At 35.3% G+C, this 20,565-nt stretch overlaps 1 protein-coding gene across 1 annotated transcript in view; it reads right to left on the minus strand.

Annotated features, from left to right (window-relative positions):
• Nucleotides 1–20,170, minus strand: part of NIPBL (Nipped-B homolog (Drosophila)) — a gene marked incomplete at its 5' end in the record, with an annotated part of 26,303 nt that extends 6,133 nt beyond the window's left edge. Inside the window, 21 exons of the mRNA XM_010022762.1 lie at nucleotides 866–973; nucleotides 1,750–1,940; nucleotides 2,531–2,704; nucleotides 6,372–6,462; nucleotides 6,735–6,889; nucleotides 7,000–7,093; nucleotides 7,410–7,550; nucleotides 9,074–9,210; nucleotides 9,780–9,888; nucleotides 11,134–11,187; nucleotides 12,048–12,146; nucleotides 13,464–13,598; nucleotides 14,842–14,988; nucleotides 15,092–15,190; nucleotides 16,050–16,152; nucleotides 16,252–16,466; nucleotides 16,715–16,804; nucleotides 17,558–17,701; nucleotides 18,581–18,713; nucleotides 19,741–19,823; nucleotides 20,032–20,170. Of these exons, the coding sequence (XP_010021064.1) occupies nucleotides 866–973; nucleotides 1,750–1,940; nucleotides 2,531–2,704; nucleotides 6,372–6,462; nucleotides 6,735–6,889; nucleotides 7,000–7,093; nucleotides 7,410–7,550; nucleotides 9,074–9,210; nucleotides 9,780–9,888; nucleotides 11,134–11,187; nucleotides 12,048–12,146; nucleotides 13,464–13,598; nucleotides 14,842–14,988; nucleotides 15,092–15,190; nucleotides 16,050–16,152; nucleotides 16,252–16,466; nucleotides 16,715–16,804; nucleotides 17,558–17,701; nucleotides 18,581–18,713; nucleotides 19,741–19,823; nucleotides 20,032–20,170 (2,641 nt within the window). The remainder of the gene's footprint in view (nucleotides 1–865; nucleotides 974–1,749; nucleotides 1,941–2,530; nucleotides 2,705–6,371; nucleotides 6,463–6,734; nucleotides 6,890–6,999; nucleotides 7,094–7,409; nucleotides 7,551–9,073; nucleotides 9,211–9,779; nucleotides 9,889–11,133; nucleotides 11,188–12,047; nucleotides 12,147–13,463; nucleotides 13,599–14,841; nucleotides 14,989–15,091; nucleotides 15,191–16,049; nucleotides 16,153–16,251; nucleotides 16,467–16,714; nucleotides 16,805–17,557; nucleotides 17,702–18,580; nucleotides 18,714–19,740; nucleotides 19,824–20,031) is intronic.
• Between the last annotated feature and the right edge of the window lie 395 nt (nucleotides 20,171–20,565).

Below are 20,565 nucleotides of genomic sequence, written 5' to 3' on the forward strand. Positions count from 1 at the left end.
ATTTTACTTACTTCAAGGCTCCTGATCTAGTTTCAGAACAAACTGAATCTCTAGTTAGGCTGCATATCCAACTCTCCTCATACCATCTGTGCTGCTGTTCAGCAAAGTTACCTCTTCATCAAACATGGACATTGCCTACATATCAAATTTCATCTGCTAGCCTTTTACCCAGACATTAGGAATGTGAATGCCATCAACAGTGCAATGCTCCAATTGCTCCAATATAAGATGTGAGAAGTTCCACAATGCATTACACACAGTGAACCTAGACTGAAGCCTTCTGAATTTAGGAGAGGATGTTGATGTGGCTCTATTTCAGATCTTAAGCAGAATTATTTGCACTATGCTACAACTCCACAAGCCCTCACTTAGCCATCAGATTTTCCTTTCAGCAAGATCTCTCAGATCTAAACAGCTTCCTATGCTCCTTCTGCTTAGATTACAATTTATAAAGCTTTCATGCCTCAACATGCTAATATATATACACTAAGGGCTTTTACTTTCACAAGTTGTTCTCTTCCCTAATCCATTGATACAGGAAAACCATTGTTAAACATTATGAAACAGCTGTTCTTACATCTTATCTAATAAATGTTCTTAAATACTGTTCAGTGAGGAAAATATTACTGTGAATTAAAAATCAAAGGAAATTTTAGACCGGAAGAGACACTTCAGATTCCTATATGCTTTCTATTTCTAAGAACAAAAACCTCCGAACAGGGAAAAGAGTCGAGATCATCTTTACAACTGCTTATGTTACCGTTTACTGTCTATATTCTTTTTTCTGCACCTGAGGCATATTCAGGTGTTAAACCACTAGAGAATGTAACAGTATTTTGCAAAATGTTGAATTAGAATTACTTACGTGAATGAACCCAGCATATTTTTTGTCTATTTCCACCAACTGCTGGTCAGCTTTATTTCGCATAGAGGGCTCTGGATCTGTGCCCATAGCAATTAAGTACGGCACACACTTGAAAAACAAACAAAACGATTATTCAGAGTCACTGTACCTCCTCTTTCTCAGTCTTTGTTCTACTACACTACTGTTCTTGTTATATTCTGACTACTGAAGAAACTAGAATAGGAAGCTCTGTGCAACTTACCACCTGACTACTTTTTGCAAGCAAATAATACAAAATACACAAGAGACCAGCATTATAAATTACAGAAATTGTGTGAGGTTTCAGGTAGTATTCCCTTGCTCTCAAAATCTAAAATCCATTTAGAGTACAAAAACCGCCATTTAAAAAAACCCACAGCACTGACTGAACATGCACAATGGATGCAGTATAAAAAATAGTTACAAAACATTACGTAAGCAAAGAATAAAGGAGATGATGACTGAAGTTCTGACATTGACTGTGGAATTCCATAGTGTCTGGAGAACAAGAGGACTGAGGTGGAGGCACGACGACACATATTCCAGGATAAAGAATCAAATTAAGAAAACAACCTGGCATATATCAGAAATTCGTAACAGAAATATGCTCCAATGTACATTTGTAAGTGCTCTTTAGGCACTGGCTGGGCTTTTACATCTTGATTAAAAAACAGAAAATACAGCATTTGGAATCTCACTTTTTGGCTAAAACAGAATAAAAATCTTGCTTTCTGTAAAGCCCTCTTGCTGCAATAAGAAATTACTGTAACATAGGTGGAAAAGAAAAACTAGAAATTCATGTAGCAAATGTGAAACCCTCTGAAAACCTGAATAAGAAAAAATTCCATCATAAAAGCCTACCATACCTGAACAGGATGGATGAGACCCTGGTTCAACGTCAGTGCAATAACATTTAGGGCGAAGTGGCGTACGCTAGACTGGGTATGAAAGAAAGCCTCAAGGACCTGTTTGAGATATAGCTGCATGATGGAGCTACTCATCCCTGAGGAAATATCACCCATTTCTTTCAGGTCTTCCTGTTTTGCTACTTTTTTCCCTGTAAAAAGGACAAAAGCATACTCACCACAGTATAATCATGTACTTTTTCACCACCTGATTTATGCTGATATTTAAGCTTTATAATCCACAGACATTTCAGTGGTCTTAAATGGCTTTAAAATCTCATGAAACACAGAACAATCTGATAGTAAATATACATAAAATAACTAGAGAGACATTACTTTAATTAAAGTCTTGTTCCTTAAAAAAAGTTTTTAATTTTAAAAATTTCTTTTGTTTTATTTATTATTTTCTATCTGCAAATTAACCTTAGAAGAGACTCAGCTTAAAACTATTACTGTCATTAAAACTATTACTATCATTACTGATCATTACAGCAATTATGCATTCTGGATTGCTTTCAGAATTTATACAACTTGAAAAGTAAACAATATACCTATTATATACATTATTATATGTATATACCTACGCACACAATGAATATTTGAAAATTATTTTAAGAAACTTTGGGCACAAAATTGCCGATCTGGTAACAATCATAAGTGACTCAGTTCACATATACAGTAATTGTATGCAAGAAAGATAGGTTTTGTATGCCTCATTAGCACAGAAGAACTCAACACTTACAGTCTCTGTCTGCCTGTTGCATACGTGTATCCTCCTCCTGCAAGTAGGTCTGGAGGTTTTTTAACACCTGGATTTTTAAGTTTACTGAACAGTTCTTATCTGAAAGAATACTGTTGTACAGAGTCTTCACTTCCTGTTCAAACATTAAGCTTGGGTGTTGTATAAATGCAAATCCTAAGGATGGGAAAAAAGAAGAAATATTCCACATTATTATCATCTAGAAATATTATCTCTGCTTTTTAAGTCTTTCTTCAAAACAGAGATACAGAATTCATGTCCTCCCAACAGCACAGCTACTTCTAGATTGAACAGTACTGCTTTTTTATCTGGACAATATTCATAGATATTAAGAGTTCTGTTAGCCATGGCAGTTCTATTATTCATGACTGTTTGATACAACAGCTTCACTAAGAAAAGTTATACAGGTCTGGAAGCATGTCCAGTGTAGCTGCTTGCATCTGAATGACCATGATCTCTCACAAGAACAAGGGAAGGACATTATTAAAAATTACCCATTGTTTTTCTATTACATTTGGAGAAAAACATTCTGTGGAAACTGTGAAAAGTTATTCATATAGAGGCAGAACAAATGTGCAAAAATTGATAAATATCACAAGTACTTAAAAATAAAATTTTGAAAGAAAAGGAAAACCCAACAGTGAACATGTTAAAAACTTGTATATCTTGCTGTCAATATTCACATAACTACTACAATGGTCTTTTCTTGAAAACTATCTGTTCTCAAGACTACATCTATAGGAAAATACATTCTATAGAACTGTTTTTAGCTGGAGCCTTATCCTTGTCGAGGAACTGGTTGCTCTGAGTCTGTATTTGATAAAACTTTTCTAAATTAGTGACGGTATAACGCATTTTAGATCACGTATGGAGATTCTGAAGTGCTGCTGACAAACTCTTACAAATTATCATAAAACAGTACTGGGAACATATCATCCCAATTTAAATTATGTTTAACTATTTTTTTTTAAAGATTGTTCAAGAAAAGCAGACATTAAATGTATTTTTTATGACACAGGAAACTAAGATTGTGAATGAACACACAGAAAACATAAAACATAAAAGAAGAATGGGAGGAAAAATGAAAGCAAATGTATCATGCAAAAGCAATGTATAATAATAGCTGAAACAAAGGCACGAGTGAGCCAAGCTTTTTAAACCGGCTCCATACACACAGAAAACACGGTTCAGGTGAAGGCCAGGGCAAGATCTCAATGAATTTAAGGTCTCATTTCAGTCTCAAAACAAGAAGTGGAAAGAAGCAGGTGAGGTGGACAAGGAAGAGGAGAAAAAGGAATGATGACCTTCTTTGAAGTATGTGGCACTCTATACATGTTGTTGTTTATGTATGTTGTTGTTTATGACTTGACCACCTCTGACTAAGTCCCACTGATTTCTTAAGGTAAATTTTAAAAATTAAAAGCACGTACGTGTAACAACATATAACACTTTCTTTTCCTTCGTTCACTTAGAGGAGTCTAAAACACTAGTATTCTTTAGGAAATCTTTACTTTCCCATCCCTTCTAAGCTGGAAAGAAATACTTTGCATAAAAATTGGTCATAAGAGATGAAAAAAGGCACCTGCTGTATTTCTTTTAAGGACTGACTACACATTTGAGGCTGCCCTCACATCGCTTGTCTTCACACCTTTGTTTTCACTCTGTTAAGAGTCTTAAAAGTAAGCACTGAACATGGCTAAGATATTACCTTTTAGATATTTAAAGGTACAGCTATATTTACTAACGAAATGTTATATCCTCAACCCGCCTTGCAAGTACACAGCTGCAGGAGAAGCATCCCAAAGCAAAGGGTGAATTCATTGAATGTCCTTACTGAAATGACACACTAATAGTTGCTAATAGGAAAGTACACACTCTTCACAGGACACCTTTCCTATGTATAAATATTGTATTAACTTGCTAGTTTTTCCACCTTATTGCTGCACGCAAACACTGAATGGTTTTGACAGCTTTGCTCAATTACCAGCCTGAAAGGTGGAACTTCGCACTGTCTACCGCATCTCCATCCAGGCAACAGCTACTCTCAAGATGGAAACAGTACACATATGAGATCAATGTATCACTGAAAACAGTTTTCCAAGGTTTAATTAAAATAAGGACTGATATGCTTACAGGCAGAGAAAAAAAATCTGAAGATGCCTACTGACAGCCACCCCCATTTTTCGCCACTTGCCCAAACTGATCAAAGTTCAGTATATAATTTAAAAACATTTTTAGCGAGTGCAACATTCTCACATCCATGAGCAAAGAAATCCTGTCTTATGGCCTACCCCATGTGCAATATTCTGTAGTGGATAATTAAACAGGACCGGAATACAGTAAGTGTTGTGCACCTTGGTGTAATGCCTTGAAAAACCCCAAGTAGTCCAGAAAACTGTAGCATTACTCCTGCGACAGAGACAACCATAAAGCCATTAATCCCACTCAACTGTCTGAAATGGTTTACCACAGAATACGAAAGCAATATTCAGTCTTGGTCCTTATCCTTTGAACCCTCCCTAGTCTGAACTGAAGCAGTCACCTAAACAGCAACACAAAGCAGCAAATTCTTGTCCAGTTAAACCATAAAATCCAAGCTCACATGTCTGGAACACAACTTTTTTTAGACTAAGCTATAACCATGAACTAAACTCTTCCAGAATTCAAGGCCTGTCTGCCCAAACAAGATTCTCTCACGTGTCCAGTTTTTATCCTTACGAGAGAACGAATACGATGCAAACATTCAATGGTCAAGGGAGGTCATTCTCCTCCTCTCCTCCACTCTTGTGAGATGCTACCTGCAGTACTGCATCCAGCTCTGGAGCCCCCAACCCAAGAGGGATATGGACCTGTTGGAGCAAGTCCAGAGGAGGCCACAAAGATGCTCCAAGGACTGAAGCACCCCTCCTATAAAGACAGTCTGAGAGAACTTGGGTTGTTCAACCCGGAGAAGAGAAGGCTCCGAGGAGACCTTACAGCAGCCTTGCAGTACATAAAGGGGGCCTACAAGAAATCTGGAGAGGGGCTTTTTACAACGGCTTGGACGGACAGGACAAGGGGGAATGGTTTGTAACTGACAGAGGGTAGATTTAAATTAGATATTAGGAAGAAGTTCTTTACTATGAGGGTGCTGAGGCACTGGCACAGGTTGCCCAGAGAAGCTGTGGATGTCCCATCCCTGGCAGTGTTCAAGGCCAAGGCCAAGTTGTATGTGGCTTTGAGCAACCTGGTCTAGTGCAAGGCGTCCCTGCCCCTGGCACTGGCATTGGAACTGGATGATTTTTAAGGTCCTTTCCACCCTGAATCACTATATGAATGGCAGTTAATGTACTACTGCAAGTCACTGAAATACCATACTAACGCCTTCAGATAAAGAATCTATTTAAAAAGTTAAATACAGTTAAAATCCTGAAACAAACTGTAATACCTAGACTATAACAACATCTCAATGCCTCGTCAAGTCTCCCTGAGCACCCCCTGGTATAAACTACCAGAGTTCCTTTGACTCCTGTAGAATATCTGCTCCTACACTTAAAATACTAAAAGTTTTTCCAGCATGTTTTCTAGGTGTTCTCTAACCATACCTTATGGACTGAAAACCAAGATTGAGTTATAACGTATTTGCGTATGGAGAATAAATAACTTGCAGAAGTATGCAACCAGCAACTCTTTGACAACTTTTCTATAGCTGGTTCTCACATAAAATACGCAGTAAACTTAGATTTTAAACAAACACCCTTGCCACTACACAAATTCATGAGTTCCTACTGATACACATGGATTTTTACTAAAGCAGAATAATCGAAACTGTAATATTTCTTACCAAGGCCAATAATAGCTTTTGTCTGTACTTCCTCGTCTGAATGCTTTGTAAAATACATCAGCAGTTCCAGTACTTTATCCTTAATGTTAACCTGGGCAAAATAAAACAAAAAAAAGTTATTTGAAGATTAAACATACGTTTTTAATCTCTTATAAAAACTTAAATATCAAAAAGAAAAGCAGAAACACCATCTTACTGCATGGCCTTTGCAAAACTATGTATTTAAAAACCAAAAATCTGTATTGTATGCATAGTGTATGAAAAAAGAAAATCACTTTGAGGGACTAGGAATAATGTGCTTTCACATTAAAGTGGAACATTCAGTATATCTAAGACACGGAAAGTAAATACAAGTTACTTTACCTTACTGTTGCCCTTAAAATCTTCATGATCAAAATCAAAATGCCGACACAGAGCACCAACAGTGAAAAGTGATCTAAGGAGTGCTGGTTTATTGGCAGTAAGAATTGTACTGTTGGGGTCTTCTTGGTGTTGACTTTTTAATTTCGAAAGTGCACCTACAGTAAGATAGAAGTTTTGATCACAGTGTTTAATCATAGTGTATCACTATGATAAGACTTTTAGCTAAAACTGAAAAGTGAGACTCATGTGCTGTGATTTTACTTACCATAGTATCTATTAAAACAGGCCCATACAAATTTATAGTTCTGGGTGACCTTGTTCACAACAGCCCCAAGACAGCTCACACAATGCTGAACAACCTAGGAGCAAGAAAGAATAAATGAATTATACATTTAGAAGTTAAAACTTTTATTCTTATGAAGTTATGTAGAAAAAGCTATGCTGAACTAAACCCAGTGATGTAACAGATGTAATGTCCATCTCCCAAACTGCTTCAAAAAACTTCTCAAACTCACCAAAATATAGCAATGCATACAAACTCCAGTAAATCAAGTACACTAATTTTTCATGGCTCAAAAGTAATCTTCATAATGAAGACAGACTTTTTAAAAATAAAAAGCACATATTTTACAACATGAAATGGAATCTGTGCAATAGTAGCAATTGAAAGCTTACTGTCATGCCATATTTGATGATGAGTTTCATGAGGTCTTCCTCAATAGTGGCAAGAAAGGTCTCACTTGGGTGCTCCATCAGAGGCACTACAAGCTCTAAGATTTTTGCAACATTGCAGATCACCATGAAATCATTCTGGGTCTGAAACAACATTATTTATAGTGTTCAACATTTCTGGTCATTTCATCTTAAGCTAAGTATTATTATTATGCGCTGATAGTTAAAACTTCCAACTCACCTAAGATATTTAGTGAAGAACTAAAATAATATTTATATAGTTTACATCCATTATTAAATTCCATATTACTATGAAAGCTAGTTCTGTTTTTTACAGAACTTCTGGGGAAAAAAAAAAGTATGAGCAGAATTTCATCTCTCATTAAGTCTGTGACAGAACTGAAAACTTTCGGTCCTGATTTTTTTGAGTACTAAAATAAATCTAGGAACTCTTTCTTACGCATGCACACTACATAACACACAACATGTGGAAACAAGTGTCAGCAATACAATGAAGCTGTGCTATGACTCAACGTGGCTTAAGCAAATAGATAATAATGTACACAGATGTAGAAATTTTAACTAAAATGACTGGTTTGCATTATCATGACTTTGTATGTATTGTAACTGAGGAATCTGTGGAATATACTTATTTATTAAAGGTATGTCCTGCTAGAAATTTACTTTTTTGACAAATCAAGCCCATTGATCAGGATAGGATAATTCTGAAATGCTACTAGCAAGCTATTTAACGCAATCAAGGTGACAGTGGCAATTCTACAATTGATCTCAACCTGCGCGGGTACAAAACCTTTGTAACCCCCTAAATAGCTTGCAGCAAGGAAATAATCAGAAATCCCTTCCTATACTATTTGATCAAAATCAGCCCTAAAAGTCTGTAGTAAATATGTCTAGAGAAAGCTCCAGGGACGAATGTGGAAAATGCTAGGCTATGCCTACATCTAAGCAGATAACAAGTATGCTCAAGCCTGCCCTGGGCTGCATGATCCTGCCCTGCTCCTTCTGCCAGATGGAGTGTTCGTAAGAACCTTCACTGATCCAACTATGCTAATCAATATGGCAGAAAGAGCTGCAATGTTCCAGAGGCCATTTTACTGCAGGGGACGGGGTTCAGCATTATAGTTCTCTACCATTTTTGTGAGCTAAACTGTTTTATAGGTGAATACAAAAAAACTAGAGCTAGAGAAGGGAGATATGAAGTACGGAAGAGGACAGAGCAGGACATTTTCCTTCCGACATATTTGCTCTATGTTAGATCACTCTGTCTCATGGAACCACACCTTTAGTCTTAAGATTCGTATGTTAAATATTAATTGCTTCTAAGACTGTGACTATAAACCAAAATAATTTAAAGAAATTATTTTGTAACATGAGAAAACCTGGATCGTAAGTTCTCAAGGGAAAGAGGCAGCATAGGTTTCAGTTTCATTTGGCTGTAAAATGTAGAGCTAGAGAGTGAGGAACAGCTTAGAAGCCACAGAGATCACCAAAATTACCTAGTATCTTCTGCAGCTAAGGTGCCCAGAAAATAAAAACGCAATTTTAAGTTTTCTCTTCCTACCTTCAATTTCATCAAACATACAAGATAGCCATCATTTCCATGCTTAATTATCTGGGGAAAAAAAAGACTGATTTTCTCTACTTACACTACATTTAGTGGTCAGGTATGGCTGCATGGTCATGGCATGTTTAACCATTAGCTGAGGCCTGATTTTGCTGAATAAGAACAAAGTGGTTATGCAAGCAACCAAGCGGCCAGAATTTACACCTTTGTTGTCAGAATCTGCAAAAGATTAGAAAATACAAAAAATATATCAAGTCCAAGTATGTTTTAGCAATGAAAAATATAAACCTTAAATGTAACTTGAATTATCTCTTTCATTACTTTTCTTTCAAGATCAATACAGAATATTCTTTTTAGAGAACAAATGTGTTAGCATTTCTATGAGATCGCAAAATACATGAAGAATGAAGCAAAAGTTCTTCAAAGATATCACTAGTTTTTGAACTACTTACTGCGCACAGAACACTGGTCCATAGAATGGTTCCTCTTATAACCGCGGAATATACTAATGCAAATAAAAGTTGCCATATTTTGTTTTGGTTTTAGTGATCTAATAGCTTAAACAAGTTACTCTGGTTTTGCAATTAGCTACTGAAAATTAGAGAAGCTTTACCACAACACAGTGCTCAAAAGTTCATAATGAACTTTAAAGCAAAAGATCACTACCATCAGTTTTGTTACAGGAATTCTGTAACAGTAATTTTTTGTGATAGTAATTCGAGCAACCATTCTTACACTACCATATAAAATTTAAAGTAGTTTAGCTACTGCGTTGTAGATAATATTACCTGATAAAGATTCCTCATATTTGAGAATGTGCTCAACCAAATTGTCAACAAGCTGAGTACAGGCTTTTTTCACAGGTTTGTATGAGGCATCCTCTTCTGACTTCAACAGCTGTAGAAGATGAAACAGAAAGTGATTTAGTTTTAAGGGTGCATTAATTTACGTTTGACACATGCTGGTTTTATGACAATTACTACAGATACATAAGGATTTTACACTATGAAAGTATTTATTTAACATCTCCATAAAAGTTACATGGTGATGAAAAAATTATAGGAAGTAAAAAATCAAGCCAAAATGCAAGAGAAGTAACAAAAATTGCAGTAAAAAGCCAGAAAATTTCTATTGATTCTTGCATTGGGATGAAAGCTAACTTTGTGTTTAATAAAATAATGCAGAAAACAATAATGTAGTCATTCTTGCCAGCAGTAAGAAAGACTTTTAAAATGCTTAAACGAAAAAAGAACAAATTCCAAAGGAATGTTGTTTTTGACACCAAGCAAAAATATAAAACCGAGACGAAACATAGTTTTATCAACATTTTAATCAGTTAGCCTTCTTCCAGATGACTGTAGGTACTGAAATTGTGTCCATGAAGATCCTTTAACATCTAAGATGGATTGAGACCATACTATAGCCTTTTCCTCAGTGTAGGCATTAAGAGGCTCTGATTTACTTGTCCACCTATTTTATGGCACTCCAGGCTGAAGTAAGATCAAGCAAGTTTTTTTTGCTTGAAATTTAACCAGTGCATGCTTAAATGGGGCCTACAGGAAACCTGGAGAGGGACTTTTTACAAGGGCATGTAGAGACAGGACAAGGGGGAAGGGCTTGGAACTGAAAGAAGGGAGATTTAGACAAGATGTCAGGAGGAAGTTCTTAACTGATAGAGTGATGAGACACTGGCACAGGTTGCCCAGAGAAGTTGTGGATGTCCATTCCTGGAAGTGTTCCAGGCCAGGTAGGGGCTTTGAGTACCTTGGTCTAGTGGTAAATGTCCCTGGCCAGGACAGGGAGGGTTGAGAGTATATGATCTTTAGGTTCACTTCCAACCCAAACCATTCTATGATTATTCAAGGGATTATGAAATAAAAAACAAACAAAACTCTCCCCAAACCAAGTAGTAGAGGCATTTTTGAAACAAATGATATGGAAAGACAGAAACTAATGTCAGAGAGACGAAGAAAATTGCACCAATGAAGACTGAAAAAAAGGTCAGATGTTTAAAGGGCATGAATTGAATTTGATTACTGTAAAGGACTGCTCTTGTAGTCTGCCTTCTAAGTGTTTTAGTACCAAAAGAAATGTTAAAATTCTAACAATGATCATACTGTATATTCAAAATGCATTACTTACATTTTGAAGAAGCTGCTCAAACCAATCATACCCTGTATCTCTACAAGCTGCCACCTAGAAGTATTTTTGAGAACAAAATGGTTAATAAAAAAGGCATCAGAGGAAAAATTACTTCAATACAGATGTTATCTTAGAAGACCAGTAAACATGCATAGATAGTATTTTCATATGCATTCAGTATAATGATTTTCTATCTTTGGAGATCAGAAACTTTTACATTTGAAAAATAGTCCACACCATTTAAGTGACTCCAGAATTTATATTCCATACAATACAAAGCCTACACATTCTACTGGAGATTGCTGACTCTAATGTAAGCCAAATTTTGGTGGTGTGGAACATTTTGCACAGATTAAAGCACAAATACAATCCTGATGTATCAAAAACGAACATGTGTGTACATACATGTACATATGTATTTTTAAATAAACAAACCAAGCCTTCATTGGTATCGTATCTGAGGAACAGCTCACAGGTACTCCAGAGTGTCTGGAAAAATTCACACTAGACTACCATTTCATAAAAATACTGAAAAGCAGGATGAAGTTTAAACCATAAGTGCAAGTAATGAAGTGAATGCTTTCATTTGGTATTTACACTGCTACTAGCAATTCCTGGAAAACATTAAATAACATAGAAATTTGCTATGCTTTAACTGAATAAGTATTTTATACAACCTGAATATAGCACGGTCCCAGTTTTCCTTGCCAGCAGATTAGTGAGCATTTAATGCTTCCTACAGCCTGTTTCATCAGATGAATAATTTTGATATATATTCAATACCAGGAGATATAAAAAGAAAACCATCTGGCAATCACATTACTGTATTCTTAAAAACTACAGACAATATATCAAAGATTCTAAAAGCATAACTAAATTTTGCATACAGCTTAACTCAAATTTGTTTAACATACCACATCCGTGATGTTCAGTATTTTCCTTGTCATTGCTTCTTTGTCATGGTGTGGAGTTGGAGTAAACCAGAGCTTCTGGAATGTCTCATTTACTAATTTCTGAAGGAAAAAAAAAAAGCATAAATAAAGTTATCTTGGCACACAGGTATTATTTCTAATACATTCATGTAACAGACGTGTTGATGATGTGTGCCATTTCATAAGGAATTATTTGACCTAAGTGAAACTGTTGTAGGAAATGCTATCTGAGACAGACACAGACCTACTGTTACAGGAGTTATACTGACCTCTAAACAAACTTCTGCAAAATGATCACTGGGACCTGATGCTACAGAAAATGGAGTTACCACCTTCCTGCATTAATTTGCGTTAATTTCCTCGGGCAACACAATACCCTAAGAAGCTGACAACTGAACACAAGATTATGATTTCTACTGCATAACGAGCAGCAACAATAGGTTAACTTGGGAATTTTCAAAACAGCTGTGAAAAGGTGGGAAGAGAGAGAAATCAAGTATGTTCCCTTCCAATGTTTCTGTATGGAGGAAAAAATGGAACCCAATGGAAGTGAACAAAATTATTCCCTCATTACTTATAAGGCATATGGTTATAAGAAGCTCTCCTCATTCATGAAAACATAAAAAATACATTGAAGATAATGCCTCATTTTTTCTAATGTTGTTAGAAAGGCAAGGAGAGGGAGAAGAGAAAATAAGGTCATCTTCCTTTCCCAGCAGCTTGGATTCAGCTGTTCAACAGTTTTCTCAGAAAGCCACTTCGTGTTAACATATCTCAAGTGGCAAAAATACATGCTGCAGCTTTAATGTTTCAGATTTAAAATCCTACTGAGAATATGATATAAAAATTATTAAAACTGTGTTCTTAATTACCCAATAATTTTAAACTTATTTTTCCAAATCAAACAAAACCATCACTGTAAGGTTTATGATTTAACACATCTTAGATTTGTGCCCTTCTGCATATACATTGCACATAGTTGAATATGATTACATAAGTAACATTTTAAGGGGAATAACAGACCCACTGAACATTCAGAACTAATGCAAAATTAACACAGATGAATAAAACCAAATCTGGCAATCTATCTTAACAACAAACACCTAATATTGACTTAAACTTTATTTTGTTTGCAGGAAGAAGTTTTATATGCCAATTTTACCAAACTCTTCAGAAAATGACTTCTTAAAATCTTTTGTCAATAAGACTTGAAAAAAAAAAAGAAGATAGAAAAGAAAGAAAAACAAGTCAGAGCATTTCAGAAAGCTAACATATCTGCTCTCAAAAATCAAAACTGAATAAAAATCATTACAAAGGAGCAATACCTTTTTTTTGGTCAAAATATGGGAACACTAAAATAATGATAATTAAAATCTTGAAGGATATGTTTTATTCTACCTTAATGCCTTCTTCGTCATTGACTCTCCGAATCATTTTCACACACATCTCTGTAATTTTTGGAAATGTCGGTTGTTCAATGCAGATATCCCTAAGTATCTTTATGACTCTTTTTCTCACACTGATACCAGTATCCTGTGAAGAGAAAAGCATTACACTCTTGAAAACAAATCAGAAATATAAATTAACTTATGTATTATATGAATTAATATTTGAAGATTACCCAATCTGACTTGCAAAATTTATTTAGAAAAAGAAGCTAACGTATTCAGGAGTGCATTTATATAAAATAAATAACTTGTACCATTTTATTTGCAACATTTTAAAGGTTGAGTCCCCAGCTGAGTCCCCCGAATGCTGACGTGCTGCCTTCCTCCACTTATACCCTCCCATGCTCATGATGTTGCAAATGCATAGTTCCACTTCTTAATTCAAGAACTTAAAAGCTAGATGTGATGATGGTTTAGCTACTTTGTTGGAGCACAGAAGATTTTTTGTAGATTTGGACTGGAAGACTTCAAGCCTTTGGATAAAGCTCACGGGTAAGATACATACAGCAATCTTTTCAATTTTCCTAGGCTTCATCTAAGGAAATGGATGAGGAAACTGACTTCATATTACCTTATTAAAACCTTGTTGAATCTGAATGTTAAGATGAATTGGTTTATGCATGCTCATATGCACATAAAGCTGCTTATCCCCAAAATCCTTCACAAACATGTTTTATCATGTAACTATCGCAAATGAGTAGCACTTGACAAAAAACATGACACGGATGCTAAGAGCTGGTGTTATGTTACAGTTCAATTAACACTGTATTTCATCTGACACTGTATTTAATCTGAATGCCTCAGTAAAAAGAAAAAAAAAAACCCAACAATAAACAACAGTCAAACTTCTTGTACAAAAACTCTAGTAGGAAGCCTTCTAAAACACTAGCATAGAAGAGCCAAGCAGTTTTAGTCTTTTTTTTTTCCCCTTTTGGCTTACAAATGGCACCTTTAGATTCCTGTGCTGTAGATCTTTCTTCATGACACTACTGAACTGCCCTCAACAACCCATATCGCAGACTTCAGAGAAGTGGCAAAATTCCTCATTTCACCTAATATGTGTCTTAATAATGGAATCAAAAGGAATATAATTCTGGTTCTGATGGGGTACAACTTTCTACATATGTGTACCTTTTGATATAACAAACCCTCACTGGAAACAAGTGATACATTTTACAAGGTTGATCTTAAAAGCATGATGCTCCCCATTAAAACAGTAAGATACAATTCACTTTTGGGATCATCATTTCATATTATGAAACACAAATAAGTTAAACCCAAATTTTTCATGTCACATATTTTATCTTTAATATCACAAGTTGCCATACCAATATTCTTTCAATCAGCATGTCATAATACTGCTCAGCAAGCTGAGGACGACAGAGCACAAATCGGCCAAGCAGCTCCACAGCTGCTTCTCGTACACTAGTGGAGTTATCCATTAACCGTCCATGAACACCTCGTTGCATATCCAGCTGAAAAGATCAAATGAAACGCAGATTCAAAGTAAGAAACAAAGATAGATTTCAAGCATGACAGAAGAATGTATGTGCATAAAGGATATTTCTTTTTTTTTACCCTGGCTAGAATACTGGGGTCTACAGCGACAACCTCAGACAAACACTTCATGGCTTTTGTTCGAACAGCAATTGCATTTTCACCAAGTACACGCAGAATCTAAGAAGAGAACAAAAACAAAAATTCAGCTGCGTTGCGATAGTAGAAAACAATTTAACAGGCAAAAATGCAGGTAAATAACATGCAAAAATTTAAGTAAAATATGAGTATCTGCCTATTAAAAATCAAAAATATCTTCTCAGACAGTGAAAAAATGCATGCAAGTGAAGTTCCATGGCACTGATAACTGAGCGTGGACATTTATTACATTTGCTTCATCTGTAAGACTGCTCCAAATGGGATTTATACAGGCTCCATACGCTCACTTTAAGTGCTATAATTTTAAAATCTACTTCTGTCATTCAGCTGTGGCTTTCCCCAAGTTGTTTCAACAGAAGGGTTGGATTTGGCACTGTAATTTTAAGAATGGCTCTGTATGCAGATCAATGTAAGTAACACAACCTAAACTAGTACTGGCGTTCAAACATGTTACCATGCCAGTATGTTAGTGACACTGGGCAAACAACACCTTCCAAAGTGACAGTAACATGCACTGCAACTAACTGATGAAGCTGGCTTGTATTTTCTAATCAAATTAAGCTCAGTTTCATGAGTTAGTATTACCAAACGAGCATGCCAGGGAACTGTGAAAATGTGTACACATAATTACAATGATTTTGCCATACACATAGATGGACAAATAAAATAACGCATATACAATGTGACATGCAAAATACATGCAAGAAAAAGAAACATAATGATGTGTGTCAGCAATACTGAGTACAAAAGAACATGGTGTTATCATGGCCTATTAAATACCTGTGCTCAATAATGAATAGATATGGCACACTACCACAAAAGTGTTTGGAATCAGAAACCAACTGTGTTTCACTGTACTAAGACTTCTGGCACAGTTTACCTGTGTCAAATAAATATCGAAGCTCTGGGCAAACGGCCTCATAGAGGCCAAGTAGCGAACAATCAAACATGCATCTTCATAGTCCACAGTATCAGAATTCATCCTGCAACAAATTCCATGTGTTAATTAAGATATGTATATAAAAAAGTATTTAAAACATCAAATGCATGGCTAATAAAAAATAAGCGGTACTGAAACATACTTTAATGTACTGAACTGAGATGGAGCAGTTTTAATGATGCTGCGAAGAAACTTTTTGCGACTTTCTGCTCTATGCATGATCTGTCCTGTGGTCTCAACATCTTTTGCATGATGAGTTCCTTCAGATGAATCCTCATCCTTCTGAGATTTAATTGCTTTCTCTGTCTCCATAGTTGTATCACGAAACCACTGAGCTATGTAAAACTTCCGAGAAAACTAGAGAAATAAAGCAAGACGCATAGAAAACAAGAACAGCATATACAGAAAAGGAAAATTAACAGATTTATAATGAGAGTAAATTAATCTAATGCATAAAAAATATTTCAGAAAACACAACCAACAGTATATGTGTTAGGGTGACAATTAAATTAAAGCACTAATATGGGTACTAGAAAATCACTTCATTCAGTATACATTACTAAAACTGTTTCATATACACTTGACACCAGAAAGCTGAAATTTACCACTAATGACGCATCAGTTTCTGTGTTCTCGTCCAGATAATCTAGCAAAGCCTTTTGCAGCTGTTGAATTTCATCTTCTCCTCCTGAAACCTTTTGAAAGTAGAGAGAGAATTATAAAACAGAATACTGCATAGTGGTAATTATAATCTGAAAATCTGCATGTCCGTATATAACACACACTGAAGTCAGTTGTTTTGATAATTGCAGAACGTTAACAATTTTTCAACCAATTACTTATAAACTGCATAGAGATTGAAACAAATCAGACTGGGGCTCTAAGGTCTAAAAAATTTAAGAGCAGAGTACGACTGATTTCTAAACAGACTGATTGATTGATTTTCATTCTATGATCTTGTGTGAAGACCTTCTGTCACAGAGGAAAAAAGGGCTGAAATCACACACAGCAAACTAACATAAGGTTTAAACCACAGAAGTCACCATTAGCTGTCTCACCAATATTAAATACCAAAACAGTGAAGTTAGTAGTTCAGAAAAAAATGCATAGTGTCCATATGAAATGTGCAAGCCCATGTTTTTAAAAGGACTCATAGAATCTGAGATTTTCTCATCATACTATGTACTCCACAGTGCCCAAATGCATACACTGGTTTGATAATTGTTGCCACCCTTTCAGAGTTGGAGCAGCATTAGCAAAAATGCAAATATGGATATGCACTTTCTAATGAAAGATATATACAAGTCCAGTAAAAATAAATAAATTAATAAATAGAGTGTATTTGATTCAGAAATACAAACTGTGAAGACTGATTCTCCACAATGCCTGTTTTTCAAACGTCTTTAAAATTTTCAAGATTCCCAGCTGGCATGGGATCTTTCACACACCTGTTTAAGGATTCTGGCTATAGATCCTTGATCCATTTTGCTAGTCACTGCATCTTTCCTCAGTCTTGCAGCTACAGTTCCAAGGTAGTCAAGTGATGCAACTCTTAATGCCATTTCTGTAGATTTGTTACTGAACTGGTGAACCTACGAAAACCAAAAGAAACTGTTAAAAAAAAATAGTTATGCAGCTGAGATTCTTCTCACAAGAGATTGCTTGATCTTATTAAAAATTCCACTAAACTGCCATGTTGTATACAATTATGTAGTGTACTATTACATCACAGATGTACTATTAATTTTACATTACTGTCTCTTCCTTTATGGGGTTTCTCTTCAAACGTGTCTGCTAGTTTTGTTTTTTTTTTTAATATGTATTTTCATGAAATAAACTGGACAACATGCAATAGCATGGATCTTGAGCACCATAATCCAATTTCCTCATTATTTACAAGAGCATGAAGAAAGCTACATTTCACCAAGAACAGGACCATAAAATATTTTTCCAAGAAACAGCTCAAATTACATTGTACTACTGAAGAACAACTCTCATGAAACATGCTAACAGAAATATTCACATCCTGTAGAATATCGTAAGTAAATGTTATTAGTGATAAAACCCCAAACTACTTAATTGTTTTAAGGTTCTGCGCTTAAAGGAATAGCGCAGAGAAGATATTTAAAATCAGTAATTACAGCCATTAGTCTGACTTTACCCCAAATGAATATCTACACTTATTAGACTCTATACAGCAGCATTTTTTCATGTTGAAAATGTCACGGAATAGTGGAAGTGGATTTCCATGAGGAACTGTATACATATGATTTTTAACAAGTTCCACATCAATGATCCCCTAACCTGAATTTTATTATCTATGTATTACCTAGTAGTGATACGCATAAGAAAATCCTTAAATGCTGTATGTGTGCCAACAGTCTGAAAGCATTCCTGTAGTTCAGCTGAAATAACTCTCCACTGACGTAAGAAATAAATTTACGTAATAGTTAAAAACAAGAATCTCTTACCAATAGCCTTCCTAATAAGCTAAGTAGTAACTCTGCAGCTGGCCATTCTGGTTTATTGACTGTGGAAAGAAGATCTTGAATGAAGTTCTCAAACAGTGGTCTGTAATCTTCTTCCCCTTGTTTACTGCCACACCTGTTTAAAACCAAATGCATTTTGTAAGCAAATTTAAGAGCCATTTAAGCTTTTTTTCTCACGTAAACAAAAGTAATCCTATGTTTAATTAGAAAAGCAGCTTTCTGCAATTCTAAGAAATGTATCTGAACTGTGTTCTATTCATTTACAGAGAAATAATTAAGTTACCACTGCAAATTGCACTGCAAGTAATGCTGCTAATTCACGATCGCAGAATTTTGTTCCTAAGATTTTTTTATTTATTACTTTGAGTTAAAGTCTGCATTAAATTGGAGGGACAATGTAGGTAAAATTGTAAAGCTCAGGCTTGCATGGGCTGTTTATATTCCTTAAGCTTGGTCTGATTTATCTCACAGTGATATCTCAGTATTTTTTTCCACAAAGATAAAAACAGGATGTAAAAAAATCAAAAGATAATACACCTGATAGAGTTTCACTTACATGTGGCATTCCTAACTTTAAGGATACTGGAACTACGCAGAGACATTGCTAGATGGCTATTAAATAGCCTTTCAGCTCAAAAGTAGAAATTAACATGATAAAAACCTCAGAACTTATTCTTAGAAATCCTTTGGTTACTCAGGTATGTTATGTTTTTTTTATCCCCGCTGAGCTATTGACATTCCTGACTTTAGTTAAATGAAAGTAATTTTTAGGTTTTTTTATATCTTTGACATTCTGATGACTGAGTGAACATGGTTTCACCACTTCTGTATTTACTTGGCCTTCTCTTCCAGGCTTCAGATGAGTAACAGACCCCTAATAAAAGGATCCTACACGAACTATCAAATAGTATTCTTAAATGTATAAAGAACTCTATAAAGAATTTCTGTTCCATAAAAATTCTTGTCCAGATAGGTAGCTCTCCAAGGGCAGGTCTCCGAGGATTCTATAAAGTATGTTGATATATATATAGCTTTATGAATAGGTATTTAGCATTGCAAATCAGTTAGGTTTGTGTTAAGGTATGACAGACTTTATTTGGAGTTGGTTGCATCAATACACTAGAGAATGCAGCAGTACTTACTTTTTAAGGAAAATAGAAAGGAAGTTTTGTGCCGTTCTCATGGCTGTTTCATATGAGTTAGTAATAAGCACATCTTGATCCACCTAAGAATAGCAAGACATATTTGTCTATTATTTTAGCACACACAGAAATACAATTCCAGATCAGCATTTCTAACGTGCCAAAAATTTACAGCAGACATAAATGTATAGTATTTGATTACCACAGCACCATAATGAATTATTATATCTACAAACACACTGTCATTCTTGCACAAAAAAAAAAAAAAAAGGCTATTTAAAAATATCTTACTTTCTTGTTTGATTCCTCCTCTGAGTTAGAATCTTTTTCTGCTGATGGTAAGTGCACCACACACTGAATAAGCTGCAGAACTAGTGCTGTTACCATCTGAATATACATAGGCTCTCCATCAGTGTCACTGCTGTTTAACCTGTTAATAAGAAAAGGCAGCATTAATACTAAAACTAAAAAAAAAAAAAAAAAGACAAAATAAAGTAAAACTTTTTGATCCTAAATAGTACCTTTCTAAAATTATTACCACAGCTAGAAATCTGTGTTCTAGACATTTATCTAGTAATTTGTTTCTCTCTTATGGTTAAAACAAACCAGAAAGTTTCTTCTCAGGCAGAAGAGATGTACTGAAACAGCCTCAGGATGGGCTATCAGAATATCTGAAGCAGCGGAAAAATCTACAGGATTGTTTACTAAATCAAACACCTACATGCTAAGACACTAATAGGTTTATTACGCATGAGGCCATATCCATTTCCAGCACAACACCAAAAAAACCCCACCAAACTGTTGCCTTAACAATGTATTATTATA

Source organism: Nestor notabilis, unplaced genomic scaffold (assembly GCF_000696875.1).
Source record: "Nestor notabilis isolate BGI_N333 unplaced genomic scaffold, ASM69687v1 scaffold14889, whole genome shotgun sequence".
In the NCBI taxonomy this organism is placed as follows: Eukaryota; Metazoa; Chordata; class Aves; order Psittaciformes; family Psittacidae; genus Nestor; species Nestor notabilis.